We start from the raw sequence: 19,596 nt of genomic DNA, 5'->3' as shown, positions 1-19,596 counted from the left end.
AACTTCTTTACCGGGCGGTCGGACGGGAGGTGTTTGGTGGAGAGCCACACCCACTCTCCAACTGCTAGCGGGGGCGTTGCCCATCGGGAGCGGTCGGCGGACCGTTTGTAGTCCTCCTTTGCCCGATCCAGCGGCTGACGTACCAACTGTTGGACCGCATGCAATTCCGTCAGGAAGGTCTGCGTTTCGGGAACAGGAGAGTCCGGTGGTGCCAGAGGGAAGAGCCGCGGATGGTACCCCACATTGGCAAAGAACGGGGTCATCTGAGTAGAGGTGTGCTGAGAGTTGTTAAAAGCAAACTCCGCCAGGGACAGGTAATCGGCCCAGTTGTCCTCTTGCTGGTTGATGAAGCAATGGAGATACTGTTTCAGGATACCGATGACCTTCTCTGTACCCGTCAGTCTCCGGATGGTGCGATGACGACAGACACACCTGCACCTCCAACGCGGCCATCAGGCTCTTCCAGAAGTGAGCTGTAAACTGAACTCCGCGGTCTGAAACCACCCTGTCCGGTAGACCATGGAGGCAGAAGATGTGCTGCAGAAAGAGACGGGCCGTTTTTGCGACTGTAGGCAGTCCGCAGCATGGGATGAAGTGTGCCATCTTGGTGAGCATGTCCACCACCACCAGCACCGTGGTGAACCCAGAGGACGGCGGCAGATCCATCAGGAAGTCCATGAAGATCGTCCCCCAGGGTCTGTCGGGTGTCGGCAAGGGCTGGAGGAGCCCGGGAGGGGCCCCCGTGGCAGCCTTGGCTTGCCGGCATGGTACGCAGGATGTCACGTAGGCATGTACATCATGCCGCACTCGGGGCCACCAAAAGGTCCGTGTCACCAGATGGAGGGTCTTGAAGAACCCAAAATGTCCTGCTGCAGGGTTGTCGTGGCACTGGGTCATGACGAGGGCTCGGAGTGGTCCTGTGGGCACATATAATCGCCCCCGAAACTTGAGTAAGTCCTCCTCCAAGGTCCAAGGAGACGCGGGGCCCACCTCCGCTCTCCTTTGCTGCGACCAGGCGTCCTGGCGCTGCGCCTCTCGCACCTGAGCCCGCAAGTCCACTGGTTCCCATGCTGCGGCCAAGGCTTCTGCCAGCAGCACCATCCATGGAGGAAGGGGGTCCTTGGCGCAGAGGTACTCTGGCTTGCGGGACAGGGCATCCGCCCTCCGGTTGTGACCGCTGGGAATGTAGGTCACGCGGAAGTTGAACCGGGCAAAAAACAACGACCACCAGATCTGCCGCTGGTTCAACTTCCGAGCTGTGGTGAGGTGCTCGAGATTCCGATGGTCCGTTCGGACCTCCACCCAATGTCGGGCCCCCTCTAGATGGTGTTGCCAAACCTCGAATGCAGCCTTGATAGCCAGCAACTATTTTTCCCAGATGGTGTAGTTGCGCTCGGAAGGATTGAGTTTCCGGGAGTAGTAAGCGCAGGGAAAAAGTGTGCCGCCATTCGTCGGAGCCTGTAGCAGCACCGCTCCCAGAGCCACATTGGACGCGTCCGTCTCCACCACAAAAGGCCGGAGCAGGTCGGGATGCCTCAGGACGGGTTCCGTGACGAAGGCTTTCTTGAGGGCTGTGAATGCTTCTTGCTGCGGGGGACCCCACCAGAACGCGACCTTCTTCCTGAGGAGCTGGCTAAGTGGAGCCGTCAGTGTGACAAAGCCCGGGATGAAGGTCCGGTAGTAGTTGGCGAAGCCCAGCAGGCGCTGAACATCCTTCACCCGACGAGGGGCTTCCCAGCTACACAAAGCTTCTACTTTGCGTGGGTCCATGGCTATGCCCTCGGGCGAGATGATATGCCCGAGGAATTCTATGGAAGTCCGGAAGAAGACACATTTCTCCAGCTTCGCATTGAGTTGTTGCTCCCGCAAGCGTTGCAGAACCAGACCGACGTGTCGAAGGTGGCTTTCCCTGGACCGGGAGTAAATCAGGATGTCATTCAGGTAGATAACCACGAACCGATCCAACATGTCTCGGAACACGTCGTTCATGAAGTGCTGGAAAACGGCGGGAACGTTGGTCAACCCAAATGGCATGACAGTGTATTCGTAGTGTCCGTATCGGGTGCCGAATGCCGTCTTCCATTCGTCTCCTTCTCGCATCCGCACCAGGTTGTAGGCCCCCTGGAGATCGAGCTTGGTGAAGATCGTGGCCTCCTGCAACCTCTCCAGCAGCTCCGGGATGAGTGGCAGGGGGTAGCAATTCCGCACCGTAATGGCGTTTAGCCGGCGGTAATCACAGCACAGGAGCAAGTCCCCTGTCTTCTTCTTCACGAAGAGGACCAGGGCTGAGAGAGGGGACTTTGAAGGCCGGATGAACCCTCGGGCCAGATTTTTGTCCAGGAAGTCCCTGAGGGCGGCCAACTCAGGCTCCGACATGGAATACAGGCGTCCCACAGGCAGTGGTGTGTTGGGCAGAAGGTCCACGGGGCAATCGTAGGGCCGATGCGGGGGTAGTCGGTCCGCCTCCTTCTCGCTGAACACATTGGCGAAGTCCGTCAGCTCAGGAGGCAAGGTGATGGCAGCGGTGGGGACGTTCTGGCCGGCACAGGTGTGGCGGATGTGGTCGACGCACTGCAGACTCAGGAAAGAGATGGCATTCCGCGACCAGGCCACCTGAGGATCGTGGGTCCGAAGCCAGGCCAACCCAAGGACCAAGGGAAAATGAAGTTCCGCCGTGGCATAAAACTGGATCGCCTCCTCATGGTCCCCAATAGCCAGGCGCAAAGGCTGGGTGGCGAATTTAATGGGGCCGGACACCAGTTCTCGTCCATCAATTGTCTCTACCCGCATCGGAGGGTCCACCGGAACCACGGGGACCGCAAACTGGGTCACAAAGGCCTGGTCCATAAAGTTTGTTGTGGCCCCTGAGTCCACCAGCGCATGCGCCTGGAGCCCGTCCGACTGGTTCCCCAACCATATCCATGTGTCCAGAATCAGATGCCGAGGGGGCCCAGAGTCTACTTCCGCAACGTCCAGTGGGGGCTTAGTACGTCCCGACCTAGGGTTTCCCCGAGGTCGGGCCTGCTCCGTTTCCTGATTGGTCATGCTGTGATTCGGGGACCGGCATGTGTGCCCCACTTCGCTTTCTGGGGCAAGAAGCGGCAAAGTGGCCGGGCTCCCCACAGTACAGGCACAATCCCCCTTGGTGCCTCCGGTTCCGCTCCTGGGCTGTCAGGCGAGGTCTGGCTGCTCCCAACTCCATGGGCTCTTCCGCAGCGGTTACAAAACGTGGGGTGACCCGGGGTGCTGGTGGCGCAGGAAGTGGGGGTACAGATGTTGACGGCGGGTCCCGGGGGGCACGACGGGACGGTCGCCGTTGCAGACAGGCGTCAAGGCGGAGACAAAGGGGCACCAAGTTGTTGAGGGTCCGCGGCGCCTCCACCTGGGCCAGCTCATCTTGCAGTTCCTCTGAGAGTCCCTCCTGGAACGCGTCCACCAGCACTGCATCATTCCAGTCAGAGTCCTGGCACAAAAGACGAAATTTGGCGATGTACTCCTGCAGGGGGCGTTTCTCTTGACGGAGTTCCTTAAGGCGCCTGGGTGCCGTCAGCATCTGAACGGGGTCCTCGTACATGAGGCGCAGGTGCTGCCAAAAACGCTGTTGGTCCGCCAGCAGGGGGCTGTCCTGGAGCAAGAGGGGCGTGGCCCATCGAGCAGCCAAGCCGGAAAGAAGGTTAATCACGAAGGCCACCTTAGCCCGGTCGTCTGGGAAATCCTCTGGCCGCATAGCCATGTAGAGCTGGCACTGTCCCAAGAAGGTCGGGAACATCTCAGGCTGCCCAGAAAACTTATCCGGCACGGTTATCGGGCACTTGCGACGAGGAGGAGGAGTGGGAGGATGGGGGGGGGGCTGCAGGCACATTCCCGGCAGCAAGTTGGCCTGCCAAGTGAGCCACTTGCTGCTGGAGCTGTTGATTAGCCGCTTGTAGCTGCTGTAACTGCTGCTGTACCTGCTGCTGGTCCATCTTTGGTGGAAGATGGTTTAGTCGGGGTCTTGGACAAAATGTTCTGTTTCCCTCCCCCAATACTCCCAACAAAGAGTCAGTCAAAGGCCTCCTCTTCTACTTTATTTACATAGATAAATGTCCTGGCCACGTCTACCCACGGGCCTGCCAAGTTTCTGGAGATAACGAGGAAATTATAGATAAGGCCAGAATTACTCACGAATATATTCTTCCCTCCATTGATACAAGCGCAAATTCATTGCTTTGTCCAAGACAAAAAACCAGGAAGTCCCGCCTCCTATTTATAGTCTCTGCAGATGTCACTGCATGACCATCATTCCTTGGCTTTATCCCAATGCTTCTTCTGCTGCGCACGCCGGTCACGTCTGCGCAGTCTTGCCTCACTCCAAAACTGTTCTTGGGGCGTTGCCAAATCAGAAGAAGGCTCGAGAGAATCAGGCCTTGCCGGCCCCTCCTCCTCCCTTTGAGTGGGTGCCAGGGAGGGAGAGGGCCCAAGAGAAGCAGGGCTTGCCAGGTCTTCTCCCTCACTTTCTGAATCATCTGAGTCCAGGAGTCCGGGTCCAGGAACCTGGGTCACAACATGAGTGCTCCTTTTAAAAACCTTTAAGAAAAGAAAGAAGAATGGATTCTGCTTGAAACATCACCCATCTACTCAGGCAGCTTCAAATTCTCAGGAAGGCTCTGGGCTGCCTCCATCCAAATCTTGGGGTCCAGGTAAATTCTTCCCAATGGCCTTCATGATTGACCATCTGCCTTGGCCATTGAAATCTTGAGTAGAATACAGCCTTGCGAGGTGGGAGGAGATACCAGAATGGTGTCACGGGTTAGAGTAAAAAAGTAGAAAGGTCGCATTTTGCCCCCAAAAGTCTCTACACATTCTGGGGAAAATGTGGGAGGAGGAATCTGCTTTTAATGAACAAGAAAGAAGCTGCCCTTGTCAGGATCACAAAACACTTCCTTGGACTCATTTGTAAACCAGCTTTAAAGCAGAAAATGTTGTGGAGAAAATTACAGGGGCTTGAACTTTTAGTCTCCATTAGATTTGAGAGTAAAAAAAAACCCTGTAAATTAGCTGCCACAGAAGGGCAGAATGTAGTTTAGCCACGGTGGTTCACATAGTCCTGAAAGCTAAGATAAGCAACCCATGGTAGTATTTTGATGAGATGTGCAACCTGGAGAGTTGGGTCTTAATACTGTGGAAGAAAAATGTGGTGATAGGTTGCTAATGAGAGGATTCATTCATTCGAATTAACAGAGTTGGAAGGGACCTTGTAGGCCATCTAGTCCAACCCTCTCCCAAGCAGGAAACCCTCCACCATTTCTGACAGATGGCTGTCCAGTCTCTTCTTGAAAGCCTCCAGTGATGAAGCTCCTGTAACTTCTGAAGGCAACTTCTGTTCCATTGGTTGATTGTTCTCACTGTCAGAAATTTTATCCATATTTCCAGGTTGAACCTCCCCTTGTTCAGTTTCCATCCATTATTCCTTGTCTGGCCTTAAGGTGCCTTGGAAAATAGTTTAATCCCTTCTTCTCTGTGGCAGCCCCTCAAATATTGGAAGAAAGGGGATCTTGGTTCCATTTTCAGGATCTCCAGAAGAAAGGAAGGAAGGAAGGAAAAAGAAAGAAAGAAAGAAAGAAAAAGAAAAGAGAGAGAGAGAGAGGAAGGAAGGAAGAAAGAACAAAAGAAAGAAAAAGGAAGAGAAAGAAAGAGAAAGAGAAAGAGAAAGAGAAAGAAAGAAAGAGAAAGAAAAGAAAAAGAAAGGAAGAAAGAGAGAGAGAGAGAGAGAGGAAGAAAAAGAAAGAGAAAGAAAGAAAGAAAAGTCTTCTATAAGTCTCTCTCAGCCTTAGGAAGAAGAAGATGAGCAAAACCACTTTTGAAGAAGTTGCCAAGAAAACTGCAGGGACTTGTACGTTTAGTCTCTACTGATTTGGGACTGTAAATCAGCTGGCTGTCTTTCCCACGGAAACAAAAAGTGTGTTGGAGGATTTATTTAATGCAGATTAAATGCAAATATTCATCAGTGCCATGGAGACCATTATCCCCATGTTGGCGGTCACTCCATTTGAGGAGCGTCCAGAGCTTCGCCTGGCCTTTGTGTCCACTTGTGGGAATGAAGTCCAGTCCAATCAGAAAGGACAAAGACAGGCTCAACTCCAAATCTGATTTGCTTTCATTGGCAAGGTCAAGTAATCTGGTAAAACACGGGGATTTGATTATTCCCCTTGGATTTCATCATTAACCTCCACACATCCATCCAGAATTGCAGTACTAGAGAATGAAGAATTCTTTCATTCCTTCCTTTCAGATTAAGAACTGCAGTCGGAGGAATCTCCTGGAGGGAAGTGGAGGCATTTGCAGAATTGTTGTCATGGCCCTGTCAGAACCTGGGTCCGAGGAGAAGGATGAGATGAAGCTGGGGCTGACGGAGGAGGATCATGCAAGGGAGATCCCACCCCCATCCCTTGCACACACACCCCTTTTGCACGATCCTCCTCATGGGCCCTGGTTCTGTTTCTTCGTTATCCTCGGACCCAGTCTCCGATGGGCCCATGGCAGTTCTCAAGGGCTTCTTGGGGCTCCTGGTGAAGTCTCCATGCTCTTCCTGTTGCCTCCAGTTGTCCCCCTTGAGACTCTTCCTGCCCCCAGCAATCTTCCCCCTGCCCTTCCCAAGGCAACCGGTTTCCTTCCATGGCTTGCCAAGATGTAACATTGTGGCTTTACAGGCCTGGCCGCTTACTTTATCCCGCCCATCTTCAGCTCTCTGGAGCGCTTGGCGTAAATCGCAGGTGGTGTTCACCAGCTCCTGTTGTTCCTTCAGCACCCGCCTCCACTCGGCCTCGAGAGCCTGGAGGGGGACCCCGTCCTGCTCGGAGCTGCCGTTCTTGGTGACCTAGAAGAGAGGAAAGGCATGAAATAGGCACCCCTTCACAATCTTCCTGCCTTTGTGAGCCATGGTGGCGCAGTGGTTAGAGTGCAGTACTGCAGGCTACTTCTGCTGACTGCCAGCTGCCTGCAATTTGGCAGTTTGAATCTCACCAGGCTCAAGATTGACTCAGCCTTCTGTCCTTCTGAGGTGGGTAAAATGAGGACCCAGATTGTTGGGGGCAAGAGAGAGGGCTGTAAAGCACTGTGAAGCAGTAGATAAGTCTAAGTGCTTTCTTTCTTTCTTTCTCTCTCTCTCTACATCTACATCTACATCTACAGGTAAAAGTTCCCTGCACATGTGTGCTAATCGTTTCCAGATTTAGGGCCGGTGCTCATTTCCATTTCTAAGCCAAAGAGCCAGCGCTGTCCAAAGACATCTACATGGTCATGTGGCCAGCATGACTAAATGCCAAAGGCGCACAGAATGCTGTTCCCTTCCCACCAAAGGTGGTCCCTATTTTTCTACTTGCATTTTTTACGTGCTTTCGAACTGCTAGATTAGCAGAAGCCGGGACAAGTAACGGGAGCTCACTTCATTACGCAGCGCTAGGGATTTGAACCACTGACCTACCGACCTTCTGATCAACAAACTCAGCGTCTTAGCCACCGAGCCACAACGTCCCTTTCATCCATCCATCCATCCATTATCTATCTACCTATCTATCTATCTATCTATCTATCTATCTATCTATCTATCTATCTATCTATCTATCTATCTATCTATCTCTAACTCGTTCTATCTCTATCTATCCAAGAGCCACAGTGGCGCAGTGGTTAGAATGCAATATTGAGGGATAATTCTGCCCACTGCCAGCCTTCCATCCTTCCAAGCTGGGTACAATGAGGACCCAGATTGTTGCGGGCAAGAGGCTGACTCTTAGAGAGGGCTGTAAAGCCCTGTGAAGCGGTTATATAAGTCTAAGTGCTATTGCTAGGTGCTATTGCTATAAACAGCCAGACTATTTGTTGAGATCCCTTTCAGTGAATCCTTCCTTTTTGCAAAGCTGTCAAACTTAAATTCAAGAACTTAAGACTTTCCCATGGAATTCCCACCAAAATTTGCATCCCATCAAAACCTTTCTATCTGCAATTTTATCCAAGGGGCCGCAGATGTTTGCGGACCCTCTTCCCACCCTATCATGCCAGTCGTTCCCCCTTCCTTAACCAGAAGGGACCTGCAGTGTGCTCTCCAGCTCCTTGTTCTTGGCCAACAGCAGGTCCTTCTCCCGCTGGATTTCCCACACCGCCTCGTGGCTGGGCCGCTGCTCCATGGCTTCCTTCAGGTTCAGCGTGTGCTTTCGTTCCAGGCTGCAGTGATCTTCAGCCTTGATCAGACTGTGCCGCAGGCAGTCGATCTTGTGGGGCAAGTAAGGGAGGGGAGATCATGGGGGGAAGATCAATTCCTGCATGCAGCCTCCTTTTCTTTTTAACAGTTTATTTATATATTTTCACATTACATACACAAGTGCTTAGTGAACGGCGTGTTGTCTGGATCAATTTATTTTTATACAATAATACTCTTCCCACTCCTAATTTCTACCTCTACTGTTATTGATCTAGAGAAGGTTACCAGATATAAATATATTTTAAATGAAAATGAAAATTAAAACTAAACAGGAACTGAGTGATCAAGGGATTGAGATAAGACGGTGGTCATATATACAGATACAATCTAGATATAAGAAGGATGTTAAAATGTATGGTTTAAATAAAGAATTAACAGAATTAGATCAGATATTAACAGGGACAGATGAAAAAATAATGAATAAAATTTATAGCTATTTGTTAAATATTAAGACGGAAGATGAACAGGTAAAAGAGACAAGCCTCAGCGAGCTATGTTCCTTAGGGTCCTACTGCTAGTTAACTGTTTTATGGGTTTATTGCTTTCTTGCTTAGAGTCATTTGTTTTATTGCTGTGCTTAGTTACTGATCTAAGTCTAGGCTTCGGCTGTCATAGACTGATGGGTGGGGGAAGGATTTGGCAGAAATGAAAGTGATCTACTTTCTACTGGGGAAACGACAGTTATCGAGTATGAGAGATAAAGGCCTCTGATGATGGTCCTCACATGGGGCCGAAGAAGACGGATTGGAGAAGACTGCCTGAACTTTGGGGGGGAGGAGGGATTAATGTAAGAACTTCTATGTGTAAACTACACCTTTTGTCTCACTGCTTGCTTACCTTGCGTTGCGTTCAGTTCACTCTCAGTAAAAGTACCTTTCTCTACAAACAATGGAGTTGGGGTTTTTCTTTCCTGAGGTTTGAAAGGAGGCACGCCTGACAGTATGGGCGAAAAAATTTGACTATTTGATTGATAGTCCATTAGATAAATGGAGAAATTCTGGGATAGAAATTATAAACTAACAATGTCTACTGCATACGAAGAAAATCTTTATAAAATGTTTTATAAATGGCATTTTCCACCCTTAAGAATGATGTGATAAATCTGCAAAATGTTGAAAATGTCACCAGACACCTGGTTCATACTATCATATGTGGTGGATATGTCAAAAAGCAAAAAAAAATATTGGACAAAAATGCAGACATGGCTGGAAAAAATGATAAAACCACATATAGATTTGAAACCAGAGACTTTTTTGTTGGGCATTTTACCAGGTAAGTATAACAAAGGGAATGTGTATCTGATTTTACAAGTATTGACTGCAGCAAGAATAGCATTTGCACAACAATGGAAAAGTGGAGAGATGTCAACAGATGAAGATGTGATTAGAAAAATATTAGAATGTGCGGAAATGGATAAACTAACACAATTAAGGAAAAGAAAGAAATGGAATACTTTTTGACAGCGAATTGCCATTTTGGCGAGTTGGCTGTGGTGAATTGGCCATGGCGCTTGGGTTGTGGGGAATTGGCTGCGGTGATTTGTCGTAGACACCCCCATGAGAGGGTAAACCACAAAACACACCCCGACATGAGAATAACCAAATTTGTGGAAACGTGGGGCCAGGTTTTAAATCGGCCTGGCTAAACGGGTAGTATAAACACAGCTCATGGGATATATCAGTGGTGAAATTTAAATTTTTTTATACCAGTTCTGTGGCTGTGGCTTGGTGGGCATGGCTTGGTGGGCGTGGCAGGGTAAAATCTCCTGCAAAATCTCCATTCCCACCCCATTCTGGGGCCAGCCAGAGGTGGTATTTGCCGGTTCTCCAAACTACTCAAGATTTCCGCTACCGTTCTCTAGAACCTGCTGGACTTCACTCCTGGTATATATGGCAGAGTTGGTATCGGAATTCAGGTATTCTCAACTTAAGTTCACCTCAATCCTAACACTCCATACCTGGCCTGTTCTGTTTCCCCTTGCCCAAGGGAAGCAAGGAGTGGCAACAACACGTCCTACCTCCAGCTGCAGATCCCGGTTCTTCATCAAGGCCACATTCTTCTCCTCACTCTGCTTGGCGTACTTCATGGCCAACTTGTAGTTCTCCTCTCGGCACAGCATCAGTTCCTTGCTGAGGGAGTCCCTCTCCTCCTTCACCTTGTGTGCCCGCTCCTGGTACTTGCGCAGGACACTGTCCCTCACCCTCATCTCCTTGATGGTGTCCTCCTTGGTGCTGAGTGTCACGTTCAGCTCCTGGACCTTCTGCCTTTCTTCTCGGATGGCCGCTTGCAGCTTTGAGACCTCACTCATCAGCACTTCCATCAGGCCCGACTCTCCCGCCGTGTCTGCAGAGCAGAGAAACCTTGGTGGTGAGAGCAAGGCAGGGACCCGAAGAGCACGACAGGGGTAGACCAAGGTGCTCCCCAAGTTTCAGTATTTTGCCAGATACCTCCCATTGCTGAAGTCTTGACTGTCAAGCTTCAAAAGACATTTTTGGAATTGCAACTATTATCACTTCTCAGCTTGCCAATGAACCATGTGGTGGGGAGGGAAAGAGTACATAGAAAGTAAGAAAGTTCCAGGCATCAAGGTGGGAACCAAGGACATTTCTGCAGGTGTTTGCCAGAACTTTACCAGACGTTCCCATAACAATACCAAGAAACTCCATTGGACAATGTGAGGTGAGGGGGGGAGGGAAAGGGTACATGAAAAGTAAGAAAGTTCCAGGCATTAAGGTGGGAACCAAGGACACTTCAGCAGGTTTTTACCAGAACTTTACTAGACATTCCCATAACAATTCCAGGAAATGCCATTGGACAATGTGACTTAGTCTCATAGGGGGAGGGAGAACGTGAACTTTAACTACATGGGTCTGCGCAGTAATGAGTTAGGTCTGGTTTTGCTTTCATTCTCTGCTGAAATAGTGTACTCAATAAAGCTTTGCATGAAAAGATTGGATCGTCTCGTCAGTGCTTGCTAGATTGGGTTCATCAATCAGAACCTTGACATTGACTTCAGTTACCAAAGATGTAACTGTGATGTCACCAGAAGATCTCAGGAGAGCTACCAAAGCAAAGTATTACCTATTATCATGGAGAAGACCCGGGTGGGGTCGTTGCCTGTTATTTTCTTGTAGAGATGCGGGTAGTACAACTCCAGACTCTCCAGGAAAGCCACAAACCCCTTTTTGCCTGTCCTCTGGAGGAGATCTAGGAGCAGTCCTGAAAAGATGGACAGAGCACAAACTCTTTAAAAACCTCAATTTCTGGACTGGACAGATGGTTGAACTCAGTGGTCCAAACCGTTCCTGCACAAAGTAATTTCTAATCTTTTGCCTCTCTTTAAATGCCTAAAGATAACAAAGAAGTTCCAGACGGGCTCTTCGAAGCCCAGTTATAAATAAATAATAGTAACAGACTTGGAAGGGACCTTGTAGGTCATCTAGTCCAACCCCCACCCACCCAAGCAGGAGGCTTGATGCGACACTCAATTCTCAAGAAACAGGAGCACTGATTTCTCCATAGCTTCCTATCAGATAAATATGTTCATATGGAGCCTATCAGATACAAAGTATGACTTTATCATGGGTTAATTTCAGATTTTTACTAAAGTGTGAAATTCACCAGCTATTACTTTCTGCCTACTTGATCCTCTTTTGAGAAAATAAAGCTCCCCTAATAATAGAATAGAATAGAATAGAATAGAATAGAATAGAATAGAATAGAATAGAATAGAATAGAGAGTAGAAGGGAAGGGAAGGGAAGGGAAGGGAAGGGAAGGGAAGGGAAGGGAAGGGAAGACAATATAGAATATAGAATGGAATGGAAGGAATGGAGCAGAACGGAACAGAACAGAACAGAACAAAACAGAATGAGCTGGAAGGGACCTTGGAGATCTTCTAGTCCATCAAGCATCAAGGCCATCACTCTGAAGTTTATGATTTTAACACCAAGCAGAAAATACCTTCTGATGTTGACAGCATGACTCATTTTGATATGCTCTGCTTTAGACGGTTTTATATATTCTTCAAAGAGATTTTAAGAAAAGAATTGATTTTCCTCTTGTTGTGGAATCACTACTGTTCTTGAGGAAGGCAGAAAGAAAGCCCTCCAGATGGGCCAGAGGTTTCAGCCAAGGCGACTGCGGTCAAGCTCAATTTTAAGGAGGAGAATTTGGGACAGGACGAAAAGGAAAAGAGGCAGAAGACTTTCTGGTCCCTGTCAGGTTCTCCCCATGAAGAAAGAAGGATGGAAGATCAGATAAGGTCGCCTCACTCCTTTTGCTTCTGATTCTTACAAAGGGTGCCAGCTAAAATTCTATCCTGGAAGCTTGTTTTTTTTTTTTAATTTACATTTATATCCCGCCCTTCTCCGAAGATTCAGAGCAGCTTACATTGTGTAAGGCAATAGTCTCTTTCTATTTGTATATTTATATACAAAGTCAACTTATTGCCCCCCCAACAATCTGGGTCCTCATTTTACCTACCTTATAAAGGATGGAAGGCTGAGTCAACCTTGGGCCTGGTGGGACTTGAACCTGCAGTAATTGCAAGCAGCTGTGTTTAATAACAGGCTTCTTACAGCCTGAGCCACACCGCTCAGTGTTGTTTGATATCTGCGGAGATTCTCCATCATCCAGGTCATGATTGTCCTGGATGCTTTTTCAGGAGGCAACTGCACTTTCTTTTTTCTTTTCTTTTGAAAACGTTTCGCTTCTCATCCAAGAAGCTTCTTCAGCTCTGGATGGTAGGGAATGGAAGGATTTATACTCCTTGCAGGCAGATGGTCATTTGCATCCTTCCATTCCCCACCATTCTGTCAGAGGTGAAGAAGCATCTTGGATGAGAAGCAAAATGTCTTCAAAAGAAAAAAACAAGAAAGTCCAGTTGCCTCCTGAAAAAGCACCTTTGGGACAACCCTGAGCTGGATGATGGAGAATCTCTACAGAGTTTTAGCTATACAATTTGGGATGAAGACACTTTGGATGGTGTGGGAGTAGGAATGGATTTCCAGAGGAAAAATTGCAGACTACAGAAACCATTTGCACCACTCAGGTGACCCTGAGGACACAGATAAACCTCCAAAGTGCTTCAACGGTCCTCAGAAAGGACCTGTCTGCAAGAAATATAAATCCTTCCATTCCCCACTATCTTGTCAGAGCTGAAGAAGCTTCTTGGATGAGAAGCGAAACATCTTCAAAGAAAAACCAGAAAGTCCAGTTGCCTCCTGAAAAAAGCACCTTTGGGACGTTCTTGTTTGATATGTTGTGTAAAATCAGATTTCTTGCAAAGCCAGAAAATCGGCAGGTACCTGTTTTCCTTTTCCGGAGTACCAAGCTGGGATCATTCAGGATCTGCTCCTCATCATCATGGTTGATGACTCGGCACTGCCGGAGGTAAGGCGTTATTCTGAAAGGGTCGATCACCGAAATCAGCTTCACGCGGAAGCTTTCCAGGTTGTTCCAACAAGATTCACCATCCTCATCCTCGGGGTCCGACATGGTGGAGGCAGAAAAGCCGAGGCTGGACTCAGGATCTTCTCGGAAAATGCAGAAGAGGATTATCTCCAACTGGGAAGCAAATAGGACATTAGCAGAATAATAGTTTCTTCATGAACTTTTCCTTCCTTCCTTCCTCTTTCCCTCCCTATCTCCCCCCCAAGTTGCCTCTGACATCATTACATCGCTCTCTCTTTCTCTCCCTCCCTCCCTCCCTCCCTCCCACTCATTCTCTCTCTCTCCCCGTATCCACATTCTATGCACCCGTGTTTGCAAATACGTGAATAAACTTCTTTGCTGCTTTCAAGTTATTGTCTCGGGTAGTTCCACATGAAAACGTGCACTGTTTATAACAATTCTATTCCACTATTTCAATCAATTAATCAATTAATCAATCAGAATAGAGCTGGAAGGGACCATAAAGGTCTTCTAGTCCAGCCCCCTGCTCAAGCAGAAGACCCTATACCCGTGATGCCGAACCTGTGGCAAATTCTGCCCACTGCCAGGAGTTTAATCTGTCCAGAGTGTGTTAGGACATCAGCTGTACATTCTTATGAATAGAATAGCCAAAAATCCTGCCATAGATTATCAGTGTTGTTCTTGGCACTAGCGCAGCCGTAACTAAGGTTGGTAACTGATCTGCTTATTTCTCAGATTTCTAGAGCTGCCCATCTGGCCAGAAGCGACCCTTGTCCGCATTCAACAATCCAATAAAACTAATATTTTATTTGTTTGTTTGTTTGTTTGTTTGTTTATTTATTTAATTTGTCAAACACAACAGTATATATAAGCATAAGCATGAAATAATATACGAATTAGATACAATCAAAGGGAACATTAGGACAGGAACAGTAGGCACGCTGGTGCTCTTATGTACACCCCTTACAGACCTCTTAGGAATGGGGTGAGGTCAACAGTAGATAGTCTTTGGTTCAAGATTTGGGGATTTTGGGAAGAGACCACAGCGTCAGGTAGTGCATTCCAGGCATTAACAACTCTGTTTCTGAAGTCATATTTTCTATAGTCAAGATTGGAGCGGTTCACATTAAATTTAAATCTACTGTGTGCTCATGTATTGTTGCGACTGAAGCTGAAGTAGTCTTCGACAGGAAGGACATTGTAGCAGATGATTTTATGAGTTATATAAAAGCAATTATTCTAAATACAGCCATTGCAAAAAAAAATAATAGATATTTACTATTAAAATGTAAAAACATAAAAACATTAAAATCCACAACCTGCAAATGTAGAGGATTCTCCAGACATCACTGACAATAGGGGAATCACCTTAAATTGTAATCGCTTCCCTAGGACCTCCAAGCCTGAGGATGTATCCAGGTTTTCAGGGGTCTCCTGAACACTAACCAGGATGGAGCTTTGTTCCATTTGGAGAACCTTCCATTAGGTGGGTACATGGCAGAGAAGGCCCACCTTCTGGAACCCATCAAAAGTAGGCATCTCACAGATGGAACCGTAGTATTCTCCCTCTGCTGGATCTAATGGGAGATGATGAAGTGGTTCTGCGCCATGAAGGGCTGTGAAGGTTAAACCTTGACTTGACCACTGAAGCTTCCAGATATTCTTCCAGGGCAGCTGTCAGGAAACCCAGGCAGTCCAGAAGAATGTTATTGCAAGCTGAAACTCACTACAACAGGGATGTCAAACTCAAGGCCTCTGGTGGCTCAGACTGGTAAGACAGTCTGTTATTAACAGCAGCTGCTTGCAATTACTGCAGGTTCAAGTCCCACCAGGCCCAAGGTTGACTCAGCCTTCCATCCTTTATAAAGTAGGTAAAATGAGGACCCAGATTGTTGGGGGCAATAAGTTGACTTTGTATATAATATACAAAAGGAGGAAGACTATTGACATAGTGTAAGCCGCCCTGAGTCTTCGGAGAAGGGCGGGATATAAATGCAAATTTTTTTTAAAAAAGGCCCGGGGGCTGGATCTGGCCCGCAGGGTGCTTAGAGCTGGCCTGCAGGGCTGCCCTAGAAACAGCGAAGGACTGGCCCACAGTGCCCCTGCCAGTAAAAATGGAGGCCCTCCCAACTCAATTTTCGCTGGCAGAGGGTTGCAGGAGCCAAAAACAGAGCTCGGGAGCCTGTTTTCTCTAGCAGAACGCTCGGGCCACCACAGGCGCCCCCAACATGAGTGACGTTGAGTTGGCCATGCCCACCCCGGCCCCCATGAGGTCAAACACAACCTTGATGCGGCCCTCAATGAAGTCGAGTTTGACACCCCTGCTCTACAAGAATCTGAATTACAAAGCAAATTGGTGGTAAATAAGAGTCGATGGAATTAAAGTAGGGTGGAATTAAATATCTTGTGGGTGCGAAGGGACTCGAGGCTGATGACACATTTGAGTACTCCCTCAGGCTCAGCCTGGTCATCTCCTACAGCAGCCCCATGTAGAATGCATTACAATATTCCAGTCTGGAGGTGACTAGAAGTTCCCAGTCTAGGTACAGGTACAACTGGTGAATAACATGAAGCTGTGCTAAGGCCCTCCCAGCCACGACTGCCGCTTGCTCTTTGATCAGAGGTTAGATGAATCTCCCAAGAGAGGGAATAGAAAGTGGGTGTAAAGAAAGTTTCCACAGCCTGACAAAAATACTCCTTTGGACACCCATTTTCCAGGCTGAGTCACTGAGAAGAGGAACACAAAGGAAGCCAGCACTCTGTCTCGGGAGGGGAAGTCCCTGTTTCTTCAGCCCAATTTCTCCCTCATTGTTTCTCTGACTCATTTTCTCAGTGAGTAACTGTCATTATGGCCATCCAGGAAAGTGATTCCTTTGTGTCTCTGAAGGATCAGAGGAAAGGTCATATGCAGGGGTGGGCTGCTGCGGGTTCGCACGAGTTCGGGTGATCCTCTAGCTAGGATTCTGCCCAGTTCGGCGAACCCACAAATCCCACATCTGGCTGGACCCGTCCACCCCTCCTCTCCCCTCCCCGGAGTCTCTACATGGCCCGTTTTTGATGCCAGCTAAGTACAGAGCTCACATTGAGGCTCTGGGAAGGCAAAAAACGGGTCTCCCAGAAGTTCAGGAAGACCGGAAACGGTCTCCAGAGGGCTGGGGGAGGCCATTTTTGCCCGCACAGAGGCTCCAGGAAAGCCTCCAGAGCCTGGGGAGGGCAAAAAACACCCACACCCACCATGGTGCAGGAGGCCGACTAGGCCACACCTACCATGGCCACGCCCACCCAGCAATGGGACAGGAACCCATTGCTGAGATTTTCAAGCCCACCCCGGTCATATTTGGAGATAGAACCCAGGTGTGGGTGCAATGGACATGATGAGTATGTACAGATGAGGCCCTGGGGATCACAGGAAAGGTCATATATGTGGAGATTGGACCCAGGTATGATGGACATGAGAGTGAGGAAGATGAATTCTGACAAACATTTACTCTTCTTCATTTCTCCCTCATTGTTTCTCTGACTCATTTTCTCAGTGAGTAACTGTCATTATGGCCATCCAGGAAAGTGATTCCTTTGTGTCTCTGAAGGATCAGAGGAAAGGTCATATGCAGGGGTGGGCTGCTGCGGGTTCGCACGAGTTCGGGTGATCCTCTAGCTAGGATTCTGCCCAGTTCGGCGAACCCACAAATCCCACATCTGGCTGGACCCGTCCACCCCTCCTCTCCCCTCCCCGGAGTCTCTACATGGCCCGTTTTTGATGCCAGCTAAGTACAGAGCTCACATTGAGGCTCTGGGAAGGCAAAAAACGGGTCTCCCAGAAGTTCAGGAAGACCGGAAACGGTCTCCAGAGGGCTGGGGGAGGCCATTTTTGCCCGCACAGAGGCTCCAGGAAAGCCTCCAGAGCCTGGGGAGGGCAAAAAACACCCACACCCACCATGGTGCAGGAGGCCGACTAGGCCACACCTACCATGGCCACGCCCACCCAGCAATGGGACAGGGAACCCATTGCTGAGATTTTTGAAGCCCACCCCGGTCATATTTGGAGATAGAACCCAGGTGTGGGTGCAATGGACATGATGAGTATGTACAGATGAGGCCCTGGGGATCACAGGAAAGGTCATATATGTGGAGATTGGACCCAGGTATGATGGACATGAGAGTGAGGAAGATGAATTCTGACAAACATTTACTCTTCTCTTCATTTCTTTGTCTTAAAACAAACAATTTAACAGCTTTTATTCCTTTTTGCTTTTTTGCTGTAATCGGGGATTTGCAATCCAGGCATTCTTGGTAGCATTGCGAGGGGGGCTGCGGTGGCAAGAGGGGAGAGGGTTGCATCAGTGGTGGATTTCACATTTTTTTATTACCGGTTCTGTGGGCGTGGCTTGGTGGGCTTGGCTTGGTGGGTGTGGCAGGGGAAGGATACTGTAAAATCTCCATTCCCACCCCATTCCAGGGGAAGGATACTGTAAAATCTCCATTCCCATCCCAATCCAAGGGAAGATTACTACAAAATCCCCATTTCCTCCCAATCAGCTGGGACTCGGGAGGCAGAGAATAAATGGGGGTGTGGCCAGTCTGAATTTTTACTACCGGTTCTCCGAACTACTCAAAATTTCCGCTACCGGTTCTCCAGAACTGGTCAGAACTTGCTGAAACTCACCTCTGGGCTGCATGGTTAACAACTTACCTGTCAGAAATCACTTAGCCAGGATGTTGAATGCAAGAATAGCTCGCTTACAAGAAACCCCCAAAACCACACAGTTATAAACTAGAAACTTTGCAAGTTACCCATGACCTGGGGTAGGCAACAGGTGGAGTGAGATTTAGCTATTTTGCATAGCAAGCGTAAAAGCTTTGGGGGGGGTGTTTAATCCAGGTAACCAATCAATATTATAGGCATTATTAAGGAGAGGGCAAAGGGGTGTATGTGACTCATCTTTCAGTATAAAAATTGCTGTAAAACTGTACTCGGAGCCTTGGTGGCTTTCAAAGCCAGGGTCCTTCTATCTTGGTACCAAAATAAAAGTATACTCTTGTTTCACATCTTGTGTGTGGTGTTTTGACACCAAGTTAAGGCTCAGTTTTGGGGACAACACTCACAGACATTGGTCCCTAAATCTCAACTTGGTTTTTGAAGAAATCCCTCCATCCCTCTGCCTCTTAAGGCAGGCCTCTCAAAAGCTGTAGCCAGATGGCAATCCTCTCAAAGAACACCAGTATTCCAGCTGCCTAGAACTAGGCACCTTTAGCAACACAGGTAATCCAGTGAGTTTTGGGATGAGACACCCATAAACATGCCACTTCCTTCAATAATTGAGAGCTAGGGTATATGTCTAGTGAAATAATATAGGACCTATGGGCATTATCAATCAATCTGTTCTGTTCTCCTATTCTGTTCTGTTCTATTCTACTCTACTCTACTCTATTCATTCTTCGATAGGTTCTCCTGCTTGAGCATGGGGCTGGACTAGAAGACCTCCAAGGTCCCTTCCAGCTCTATTCTAATCTGTTCTTTCTATTTACTCTACTCTACTCTATTCTATTGACGTAGGACACTGGGGCATCATCAAATTAAACTGTGTCTCTGAAATTGAGCACAGAGAAAACCTTGTGCGGATGAGGCTACCTAGTTGGGTAGTGAAATGTCTCCAAGGAATGAGGAGTCCACTTGCTGTTACTTCCTGATATTTTGGCCAACAGGATAGCTCTGACTGTCCCTAACCCTAATCCTAACCATGCCATTTTTTTGGGCCAAAATTTTGTCAGATGTTTTTTTCCCCTTGCCGCCGTCTTCCTAGGGCGGGTTGACCCAACCTTCCCCATTGGCTGTTCTGCTTCCCTCAACTTCAGCCAGCTCAGGGAAAAAAAATAAGAGTATTTGCTGCCTTTAAGCTTCTCTTCTCAAGCTGCACTTAAAATCAGTGATGAAATCCAAATTTTTTTT

General features: G+C 48.3%; 1 protein-coding gene across 5 annotated transcripts in view; it reads right to left on the bottom strand.

Moving 5' to 3' along the window:
- The window catches only part of CARD9 (caspase recruitment domain family member 9), a 34,083-nt gene that overhangs the window by 11,993 nt on the left and 2,494 nt on the right, over positions 1 to 19,596 (bottom strand). For 3 of the 5 annotated variants that reach the window (XM_058159499.1, XM_058159497.1, XM_058159498.1), the window contains 5 exons: positions 13,544 to 13,802; positions 11,318 to 11,455; positions 10,254 to 10,579; positions 8,067 to 8,246; positions 6,704 to 6,856 (listed from right to left, as the gene is read on the bottom strand). In XM_058159499.1, the coding sequence (XP_058015482.1) occupies positions 6,704 to 6,856; positions 8,067 to 8,246; positions 10,254 to 10,579; positions 11,318 to 11,455; positions 13,544 to 13,733 (987 nt within the window). In that variant the 5' untranslated portion in view covers positions 13,734 to 13,802. The remainder of the gene's footprint in view (positions 1 to 6,703; positions 6,857 to 8,066; positions 8,247 to 10,253; positions 10,580 to 11,317; positions 11,456 to 13,543; positions 13,803 to 19,596) is intronic. The other 2 variants (XM_058159502.1, XM_058159501.1) reach the window with 1 other exon arrangement.

This window comes from Ahaetulla prasina, chromosome 16, assembly GCF_028640845.1.
Source record: "Ahaetulla prasina isolate Xishuangbanna chromosome 16, ASM2864084v1, whole genome shotgun sequence".
Classification (NCBI taxonomy): Eukaryota; Metazoa; Chordata; class Lepidosauria; order Squamata; family Colubridae; genus Ahaetulla; species Ahaetulla prasina.
The sequence above is the reverse complement of the archived record's forward strand: the minus strand, read 5'-3'. Positions and strand labels throughout refer to the sequence as shown.